At 41.7% G+C, this 10,939-nt stretch overlaps 1 protein-coding gene across 1 annotated transcript; it reads left to right on the top strand.

Moving 5' to 3' along the window:
- Nucleotides 1–1,975: 1,975 nt before the first annotated feature.
- Nucleotides 1,976–10,715, top strand: LOC113680078 (uncharacterized). The gene is made up of 10 exons (XM_027197079.2): nucleotides 1,976–2,058; nucleotides 3,504–3,613; nucleotides 4,282–4,713; nucleotides 5,040–5,066; nucleotides 5,188–5,348; nucleotides 6,020–6,239; nucleotides 6,922–7,034; nucleotides 7,361–7,419; nucleotides 8,077–8,264; nucleotides 8,816–10,715. Exons 2-10 carry the CDS (start codon nucleotides 3,517–3,519, stop codon nucleotides 10,180–10,182), a joined length of 2,664 nt encoding a protein of 887 aa, XP_027052880.2. The 5' UTR covers nucleotides 1,976–2,058; nucleotides 3,504–3,516; the 3' UTR covers nucleotides 10,183–10,715.
- Nucleotides 10,716–10,939: the final 224 nt, after the last annotated feature.

The raw sequence follows: 10,939 nt of genomic DNA, 5'->3' as shown, positions 1-10,939 counted from the left end.
TAACAGAAGTAAATCCCGAGGTCAGTCGCAAATCGTCGGAAGGACTCATGCAAGTCGTACGCACAGTCTCCTGTCGTAACTCAAAACGGTTCAATTGATTTTCTCTTCCTTCGTAGCCTGCATAATGACTTTGAAATGATTTTCGGCTAAAAATGATATGCGGGATTATGAAATTCAGGCTAGAGCGCAAGGGAAAGCTTATTTGATATAAGCATGTCGAATATTTTGTAAAAGGATATCCTCCCAGAACCCTCGGGACCAGAGCGAGTATCTACCTCAGAAGTGAAGTTAAATCCGTTTGTGAAAATTTTCAAAAGATGGGCTCCTAAGTGGCTGTATACGCAGGAGATGTCTCGTGAGTGAGTTCCGCGTCCCGAAAGTAACACTGGAATAATGATTCAGTTAGAGGGAGGATCTGCTGAAGCAACCTCAAGAAAGCGCTATGACTCTTAGATCACAAAAGATTCTAGTGTGATGTACCACCACTTTTTCGTCATAACGTCAACAAAGTAACAAGGTTTGATGAGACTACCATGACAAGTGCTTCAGCTTCTGTAGTAAAAAATCCGTGTTTTGTGACTTTCCCCAGTGAAAGTTTCCCCTCTCCCCCCCCCCCCCCACTCCCAATTTCAATCCCACGAATGAAAACCCTTTTTTCATTGAAATGATTCCTTCCGGTTATAAGTTCACTATTTGCATCTCGCTAATGAGCCCCCTCCAATTCGTTTCATCATTGCCTTGACAAGACTCAGTGATGACAGTGCCAGAACCAGGAGAGGATGTCTCAGAACTGAAAGATTATTAGTTGTCTTGTCAAATACGTTAGCAAGTGGAAAGTGCTCTATTAACTAACCGGCTGCGAGGTAGAACTGATTAAAGCACAGGATACCCAAGCTCTCCATAAGAGGATAATATTATAAAGCTTTGTATGGGAGTGTACGTTCCGCTCTGTAACTCCGCTAATAATAAAAGAAATAAACTCTAACTTCATATAGCATCATAATATTTGTTTAAGCTGGGCTCTCATCCCATTACTGCCTGCCCTGAAGTAGTCATGGTATTCTTGGTCAAACCAAGAGATTACAATTTCATGGCAGTAAACGTTTAGCAGCTTGGAAGTGGTACATTATATCAGAGGCTTTTGTGATCCAAGACAGTAGTACTTAGTGCAGACAGAAGTGGAATGAAAGCTCGACTAGAACTCATCGAAATGGCCCGAAATTGCTACCAGAGAACAAAAATAACACTAACGAAACTATATGACAGTTAGATGGTTAGATAGTCTATTTGCTTCATTATTTACGGATTTACAGAGTGGAGACTAAACTCCCATAAAAAGCTATATAATATTGTCTTCTCATGGAGAGCTTGTGCTCCCTGTTATCGAAGTCTGATCTTATTGTCTCCTCAGTTCATCTACAATTAGACTTAGAGTTTGAGTTTTGTGTTTTTTCTTCTTCAGGTAATGAAATATGGTTTTGTCACCTTCTCAATGCAGTTTGTTCGGAAACGTTGTGCGTTTCCCGCTTATAATCTGTCTACAGATATAAACCACCAAGGATACCAGCTCCTTATAAGAAATAACAGTGCACTGGAAGCTTCTTAACCATGCAGACCCGAGGCTAAATGATAGCGAAGAAAAAAATTGGGGTGAAGCAAAAATTTTAAGACGAACGACAACTGGTCAGCTGTCAATTTTAGTTCACTTTCCAGCCTTTCATGACCAAAACTTGAAAAATGGTTTCAATTTGATTAAATAAAAGCTAGTTATTTTCTCGGCTAAAAGACTGAGGTTTGATCTAAATTGGCGCAATCAAAGCTAAGTGTCAAAACATGTAATGTGCTATTTGATGTAGCAATACTTGTCAAGTGAATCGTGGAGGGACAATAAACAGGTATCACGCCGGCCAATTGAGTCCCGTTTTTTTTTTGTCGAACTTCCGTTGCTTTTGCTCATAAATTATCAAACACTTAAGGACTACAGGTTTCTCAGTTCCGTCTACAGGTCTTCAAAAAGTTTTGATTCACGCCGGGATATCAGAGAGCTGACTGGCGGAGGTAAGTCTTATTTAGAAAACAATTTTCGACAAAACGAAGATATTGGTAGACAACTTTTTGTTTACATTGTCTGACAGATAGCAATAAATTTACGTACCTTGAACGCTTTATTGTTCCTCTGTGGGAAGATGTTTTTATTGACAAGGCTGCCACTCGCAATCAAGTTAACTATGAGATTGTAATTGGTGCATTTTGGGTGCGGTTCATGCAGCTAGGATCTTTGGTTTCTGTTTCGAGATTGTATATGCTTCGAAACTTAAGTCCAACATGACATTTTTTCTTCTTCTTCGTGGTTTTTTTTTATTATAAAAGTAGAAAAACTTACCTGTTTTGAGTAACTGGTGACGGACAAATGAGAACCGACAGGGACATATTATTTTGATGTCAATGGAAAAGCGAAGGCGGACGGAAACGTATTCAAATCAAATCTCAAAACTCATTATAATTGTTCAGTTCAAAATTAAAAGTTATGTGACGACGAGATCTGTAATCGAAGTCTGCCTAACTAGCCGCTGATACTATTAATAGATAAGGAAAAGTCCTAATAGAAAGATTGTGATAAGATTAATTCTGCTCCCCTTACAGTTATGACTAAGTGAACAATATTGTTAAGTGACATTCATATGCACAATAAGGTTTTCAGAATTACTGTCAGCTTTAGTTTTTTCATCGAAAAGGAAATAATGAAGATAAATTTATATAACTGCAAGCGTTGAAGCACCAGCAACTAAGGTGTTTGCCTAATGACTTATTTGATCTGGTACCTCCCCTTTCCCGTGAGGGTATTGCATGGTTGATTGGGCAGAGTTAGCTTCCTGTTTTACGAGTGAAGTGAAGTGTCCCATTTTCCCGGATCCATCGACGATTGCTCAAGCATGGAGTAACGTGGAATATTTTGCCACCCCTCCACGACGGTGGCACGCTCTACGCTCTCCTCCACCTTCCCTTCCCTTCAGGCTTCCTTAGATTCCTTGCAAATTTTCTGAGACTCATTTAAAATCGTAAATAAATTATTGAGGCCTTGTTTCACTCACTTCTCATTCAAGACCCGGTCAGAGCCCGAACCCATACCTCTCGCAGTTACGTTCAGCGCACTAACCATTAGACCACCGCTTTGGTGGCAGTATTATCAGTTGTCAGAAAAGCGGATGAGAAAAATCACTGAGGCAAACTTCAAATCTTGTGCAAAACCTCACTTTAAACCCGCTCAAAGCAATAATATTAATAGAAATTGCTTCCATTGTTCACCGTTTCTTTTAAGAAAGTAATGATTAAGAACCGCATTCTCTACGCTCTGTCCATATTCATTTCGAGTCAACTTACTCGCGTACAGTCAGTTCAAAACTTTATGCTTAGATGTCATTGCACATGAAAATCCTGAAACTATGGTTGATAACGAGAAAACCATAACGCTAACTCCTAATCGTTTCATTTTTTAACGATAGAGACTTGTCAGCCATGTTTCTCCGAACGTATTTTGGAACTGTGTTTTTGTTCGTGGTGACCATCAAAGCTGCCCCCTCTCCCATCCCCGAAGACCTTCAGAAGCCGTCAGGTAATGTGAGGATGTCTTTTGAAGTTCCAAGCCACTATTCCAATAGTCATTCTTTCAGAAAGCAACCCACACCCGCTGCTGAAAGATATTTTTACTAATTCAAAATTTTAATAGACGAAAGACCTTTGTGGTAAGGCTGTGTAATTTTCACCCCCACACAGACAACGATTGATACCCCTCCGTTTACCCTAAAATAATGCGATCCCCCAAAAGTCTCCACCTCCCCCACCCCCCGCCATTCTCAGTCGATGAATTATGACTGATTCCATAGATGAGTTTTACCCAATTAGTTATTTAATCACTTTTGTTTCAACGTCTGACCCATTCTTCTTGGAGCGAAACCAATTAATGGATTAAATCAGTAGATTTTGGAATAACGGAGGGTCAAATTGTATCATGACGCTTCTTGCAGATGCAGCTTTATCTTATCTGAGTACGTAACTGTAATTGTAAAAAAAGGAATTGGACGTACTGAAAAAGAAGGTCTGCTATTTTTTTTTTCGACTAGTATTGTTAGAAAGAGACAAGACATCTAACTGGACACAATGTCCTTCTCGCTCCAAATTTCGATTAAACCAACTGAGCGCAAAATATCGTGGTTCATAAGGAAGATATTGTTAATTTTTCGGTTAAACCAACAAATCAAATTTATTCATTTTCCTTCACAGGGGTTGAAGAATTCTTAGAAAAGGAATTACAGTTGATGAACAAATATCGTTTGATGCACGCTGCCGCTCCTCTCCAGCTCTCACTCGACCTGACTAACAAGGCCGAGTTATGGGCAACTCAATTGGCCAATCAGGACAAGGAAAAGATTGACGTCAACTCCAAATATGGTCAGAACATTTTCTCGACCAAAGACGAGAAAGAAGTCGCAACTAAAAGCGTGCAGTCGTGGTATAATCAAATTAGATTCTATGATTTTCACAGCGCAAAGGAATCTCTGAAATCCTCTTATTTTACCCAGCTTGTCTGGGTTGGGTCTCAGGAAGTCGGCATTGGAAAGGCGAAAAGTTCAACCGGTAAAACCTACATTGTGGCCTTGTTCAACCCTCCTGGTAACAAAGGAAACTTCCTGCATAATGTGCTTCCAGTGACAGGTTTGTTTGTCAAAAAAAAGCTGTTAAAAAAAGGCACATCACATCATCCTGGCACATAACCACCATATCAACATTATTATCCAAATAGTATGAAGGAAGTTTGTCACCGAGGACCTAGCATTACGATCTAGCTAGCCTGCCACGAGTCTCCAACAGTTCAGTGATAGAGCATCCCAAGTACTAATCGGAAGATCGAAGGTTTTACTCCGAGTTGGGAGCACTCGGAGTTCCTTTTGTCTGAGCATACTTGTGTCGTTCACTGAATAACATCTTTCTTCATGATATAGCACGATAACTATACTTTTCCAAATTTTTTTCTTTTTCAGGAAGTGGTGTTGGAAAGCAAGGACTATGTAAGATTGTTTTTATTTTGACACTCCTTGCCATAATTGGTAATGATAAACCATCCCAGTGCAATAACCTGACAAATCTCTGAGTTCTTACAATTTATAAAGCTGATTTGAATTTTTATAGCAAAGTGCCCCAATGGATATAAACTGTACAACAACATTTGCTACAAATACTTCCCCGGTCCAGTGAACTGGGTTCAAGCCTCGGAGAAATGCGCTGCGGACTTTGCCACTCTTGCATCGATTGGGAGTCAGGCTGAGGATATTTTCGTGAGAACTGTTTTGGTAAGGATGACTACAGTAGCAAACAACATTAAAAATCAGGGAAATTATCATTCATAGTAATCAGGTCTGACTGCACTGGAAAAAATTTTTTCTCGCCAGCCTTTTTTCAAGCCATCACAGCATAATGGAGGTTTACATGCCTGCATAAGAGATTTCAATGAATGGCTAATTTTTAAATCGATATTTGTTCTATATCTTTCACTTAGAAAAACTAGGAAGATTAATTAAAATGTACCAGAGTTTCTCCGAACATTTTTTATAACATTCGGTTGAGTGAAAATTTGGGATGAATATTAGCAGCGTTTTCACTGCCTGTAATCACGATCCTCTGCTCGCGCTGATAGGCCTGGCCGTGCAGATGCCACCTTTAAAACGGTGATCATTTCAGCATTAAGAAGAAAATATTCTAAAAAAAAAAAAACTTTAACGGTGAGGAGGTATCCCAAGACAATAGTGATAGCGTGTGCTTGCGCACAAAATTAGGTGACAAATGGGAATAGAGCACCCATGACACACGTACATGTCATGGACCTATTTTCCCCTGTTTTCGCTTACACCACACACCAGTGAATCTGTCATAGAGGAACGTGGTTGAAGATACTTCCCGAGTTCCTGTTCAAAACAAAAGATATGAGTGGATGAGCGTAACATTTTTTTTATCTCTCTTACAGACTTCAGCTGGTGTCTCAGATGCCTGGATCGGGGTGAGCGATTTGACGAACGATGGAGTCCTGTCATGGCTGGATGGAAGCCCACCTCACTTTATGAATTGGGATTTCTACCAGAAGAACTTTCCTGGAAAAAAGTGTGGGGTCATATTTACCAACTTTAACTGGAAGTATAAGGCTTGCGATGGATCGCGAGGATTCGTTTGCAAACGACCGCTGAGAGGTCAGTGAAACCACATCCTCCCCTTCCATCCTCCCCTTTCCCTTCCATCCTCCCCTTCCATGATGGGAGGAAGAGGAGGTAGCATTGAAAGAGCAAATAAAGATAGAACAAATTACGTATTTTCTTAGATTACATTATGCGTGTGCTCACATTTTAGATGGACGTTTACTGATTGGTAATAAACGGTGTAATTGACGATGATTAAAACGAAATTATCGTACTAAATCGATCCTTGATGTAGCAAAGGTTCTCAGGGCAGACCATCTACTGCGGGCCAGTGGGTCAGTCCTGCAAGAAGTCGGTCAGTCAATCATTCTTTTTATCTGCCCGTCAGTCAGTCTGCCAGTCATTTCATCAGTCAGTCAGACATTCGCTCAGTCCATAAGCCATGCGGTCGATCAGTCATTCCATCAAGATTAATATCTCTTCAGCCAACCAGGGCAATAATTAATTTATCTTCCTTCCAACGTTGAGTTGTCGTAAATAGATGATTGCCATATTTTGAAATTCATATAGCTGACGCATATATGTACCTTACGGATTACACCTGCAGTAGATTTGACAGGCCACATCGATATAAACTTAAACGTCGCCAAAGAAAAAGTCACGGATGAAGAGATAAGCAGGAATTTGTTTTGTCATAAGCTTGTTCCTTACTTACCAGTCACACCCTTTATTTCAGGCATAACCGAATACTTGGTGATTCTTCGTTACCAAAACAAGTTGTGGACCGACAACCTTTACGTCCCGGGAACTCCTAGATACCAAGCTCTCAGCAGACATATCCAAGAAGCGGTAAGCGACAGAATAATTTCGCAATGCTTTTTTTTTTAATCGATAGAGCTACCTTAAGTGACCATTAGAAACATTATCCGGATAACCCATTACGCCACAGTGTCTGGCGACTATTCCCTTCTCTTCGTCTTTATCCCATTAAATCGATCAACGTCCATTCTCTTAAAATGTCAGTAATAATGTAACACACGTGAACTGATGAAAGAAGCAGATGTTAAAATTAAAATCCATCCGATAAGTGATCAGGCTTAGTAGCCCGGCCAGGTAGGATATCTTTGGTGTGATAGAGCCGACCTTGTTTCTAAACATTTTCGTTTGATCGACAGCTTCTAGATGTATACGGTGACTTTGATTGGTTTGAACAAGTCACAGTGGATCACTTCAGGTAAGGCTGGAACGATACAAGTTGTGGGAGTCACGTGATGCTTTCATTGTGAAGATCTCTTGCATAACAAGCCACAACGTAGAAATACCTCATTTTTTGTTAAATCCGAAGTAACAGAAAAATACGAATCTTGGTTAGCAATAAAATCAATAGTTGGTTCCCACAAACATAACTAGGAGTGGCAGATAGCCGAATTCGAAAATTGGCGAGACCCCAAGAATTCCTTATTATCACTGTAGCTATACTCAAATGAGTGCAAGGTATTTTTCATTGCATGGAAATGTTGTCTACCAGTTGTTAGCCCTTTCTCGAATTCATTTTGCGATGTATCAGCTTCTACATCGCAATGTTTTCAAATTTCAGCGATCATACACAGACTTCTGTCATCCACAACGATAACTCTAAGCTGGGCTAACCTAGAACGAAGAGTATCGGCTTTACGAACAAATCCCTGAGTCTGACTTCGCAACACATCCCAAGAGCTGAAACTGTTTCAAAATCAGTCAAAAAGTTTGCGATACATACAATTCGTTAAGGTACCATTCGCCATTCCCAATGCCATTTCTAGTTAATTCCAATAGCTCCTACTCCTTCTTTACATTTTGTCAATCAGCTGGAACCTTCAATTCTCACTCACAATTATACTTTTTCATATAGCAAAGGGGATGAAGACAAAATCCTGGCATACTTCAAACTACGCTTCACTCCTGATGACACCTCCCCGGCTGATCCGATCCAGTTTCTCCGAGACTCTATTCAGGGAAATGGCGCCTCAAAAAGAAGTGTCATCACCGGAACTCTTCATGGGGAAAAAGTTCAGCTTGTTAACGCTACTTTGATTGTGGGTGAGTGTTCAGAAAAGGAAAAAAACACCAAGTGCAGGTGTACAATGAAATGAATACCTCTTGCACTGTGATTGGACGTTTTGTATGATCTATTGGAATACAGATGCATGATGCCATGCGGTTCGTTTCTCGTTTCGTTGTTACCACATTTTGAATTTACGCCACTTTTCAAGTGAAACTGAACAGCCATTCCGCAACACGGAATCTACCGGATAAATAGAATGCGGCGAGGGTCAAAAGGCCACGCAATCAGCTGTTCCATTTGCCAATGCATGTTTGACGCGCACCCTCTTTTGAGCCCCACAGTCCTTTGAGCTTTACTCGCTCGCGTCAAGCTGAGTCCCATTTCGCTTTCACAGGTGTGGCAAAGGTTATCAGCAATTTATTATTTTTAGAAACCTTGGGTAAATTAAATGGAAAATCATCAAGTTTACGAACTGCTCCCTTGTCTAGTTAAATGTATACAGAGATATTTGTTCTTTGTTTCTTCGGAGGGTGGAATGTCTGTCTTAATTAAAAACTAATGCTCCTATTGAATTTGTTTCCTGCAGTGGACCAGACTCCAGAGACATGTCCCAGTTATTGCATGAGTTCGCAATGCATGCCGGCCGCCTGTAGCCCATGGTGCTGTGATTCATTTGGCCAGCAGTTTTTCCAAAGCTCTTATGGAGCACCACAACAGCCTGGTTACAACATGGTTGGTTCTCCAGCAGGCCAAATACAAGGTTATCCCCCACCAAACCCCTTTTCAGCCCCTCAGCAAGCCCAGTTTCAGTACCGACCTCAACCACAGCCCGCTTACCCGATCCTTCCGCGGCAACAGCCATATCAGTACCCAATTTCACCCCCTCAATACCCATTACCACCTCAACCGCAGCCGTACCAATATCCAATTCCACCTCGGCCACAACAACGCCAATACCAACCACAGACTCCCATCCGGTCCCCTTACCCAGTCCCTCTACGACCGCAAACGTATCCTTTCCCAATCCCTGTGCAACCGCAACAGATTCGTTACCAGGTTCCGCAAAGACCAGCCACACTTCCATCGCCACAGTTCTTAATTCTACCGCGTCAACCACAACCCCAACACCAAGCACCACAGCCATACCAGGCTATCCCAAGGCCAGCGTATCCGCAGCCCTGGCCTGTTTTTCCGCAGCCTCAGCAGATGATTCAGCAGCCTCCACCACAGTTCTTGCAAATGGGCCAAAATAAAAAGGAGAAGCAGAAGCCACAATCTGGTCAAGGGAAGTCACCGGTACAACTACAAGGGGTGGTCACCTCGTACCCCTTCCAGCAGCCATACCAGCCCGTGCCAAATCCTCCGATGCCTTTCTACCAGCCAACCTTCCAGCAATACTATCAACCCACAGTTGCGGCTTCCAAGCCACGTTCACAAAGTAAAGAGAAGGGGAAGGAGTCAGAGAAGGAATCTGAGAGCGGCAAAGAAAAGTCTCACGAGAAACCTCCGCCAGTCACTATACCGCAGCCAACCTATCCTTATTTTGGATATCCTCCACAGTCTTCCTACCCTTATTATTCCACTCCCATGCCATCAACTCAGACACCTTGGAAGATAAGAATCTACAGACCTGCCTTAACTATTCCCCGTTCATCGCCTCTTCCCCTGATTAACCCGGGATATCCGATTCCAAATATGCAGCAACCAGCCTATCAGTCATACCCTGTTCCTCCTCCGCAGTATCGGCTACCACCCGCTGGTCTACAACCCGCATCTCCAGGGCTTCGACCTTTAGAACAAAGACCATTGTATCCACAAGTCAGCCCTCCTCAACTAGGTTATCCGATGCAACCACCCTCGCCAGTCAGTCCCTATCGGCCGCCCTTTCCTTACCCCAACCCGTATCCCGGCGTACAAATCCCGCAAACAGCTCCTGTACGGGGGCGTAAGTGATGAACTTGGCTTCTAAAAAAAAGTTTGAAAACTGATAATGGATTATTTCTCAGGGAATGAAGTATGAAACGTTGTCATATTCAAGATATATGCTTCAAATTTGTACAAAGAGCTTAAGAAGTTTCAACTAGGGAATAACTTATTGATATTAATCAATACATTATGTCATAGCTCAGATGACGCAGTTTTGATTGATTCTGAGACACAGGTGGAGTCTCCCAAAACGGTGCATCCTCATTGCTGCAGCAAGTTCGGGTGACTTTCTTCTTTTCTCCTTATGAAGGGTTTAGCTTAGCTAGGCAACTTAAATCTCTTCCCGGAAGAAATTCAAGATGAAAAACTGCCATCAATTTCGCCTGTAAATAAATATTTACTGTACATGGGACACATTTGCATGCCGGTTATAATAGCTAAGAATTATTGCGGTAAAAAAAGATCGTCATGTAAATATTATGATCTGCATCTTATTGTCTTCCGCCAGGGCGATAGCAAAGCTTTAATTGTTACTGTTGATGTCGTTTTTCTCTCTTTTTAACTCGTGAATTGCGCGCATGCGCAAGAGCGAGTTATAGATACGATGTGGGGAATGCCATTCGCTCGCTCGCTCGCTCGCTCGCTTGCTCGATTGGTCGATTCCTGTAAACTTTTTTTAGATTTTAGGCTTTTGAGTGCATTTTATAGTTTTTGGCGAGCAATAAACAGACGAAATGGCGACCTTTGTTGCTAAGGATAGTGGTGGGGTGAAAAAGAAGCCAAT

This window comes from Pocillopora damicornis, chromosome 12 (genome assembly GCF_964200805.1).
Source record: "Pocillopora damicornis chromosome 12, jaPocDami1.2, whole genome shotgun sequence".
Classification (NCBI taxonomy): domain Eukaryota; kingdom Metazoa; phylum Cnidaria; class Anthozoa; order Scleractinia; family Pocilloporidae; genus Pocillopora; species Pocillopora damicornis.
Note: the sequence above shows the minus strand (reverse complement) of the source record. Positions and strands in the feature narration are given on the sequence as shown.

What these genes read in the sequence shown, in the direction of transcription:
- LOC113680078 (XM_027197079.2), top strand. Translation starts at nt 3,517, where the DNA reads ATGTTTCTCCGAACGTATTTTGGAACTGTGTTTTTGTTCGTGGTGACC. An exon ending in AGACCTTCAGAAGCCGTCAG is followed by an intron (nt 3,614 to 4,281) that starts GTAATGTGAGGA and finishes TTTCCTTCACAG; the next exon opens with GGGTTGAAGAATTCTTAGAA. An exon ending in GCAGACATATCCAAGAAGCG is followed by an intron (nt 7,035 to 7,360) that starts GTAAGCGACAGA and finishes TTTGATCGACAG; the next exon opens with CTTCTAGATGTATACGGTGA.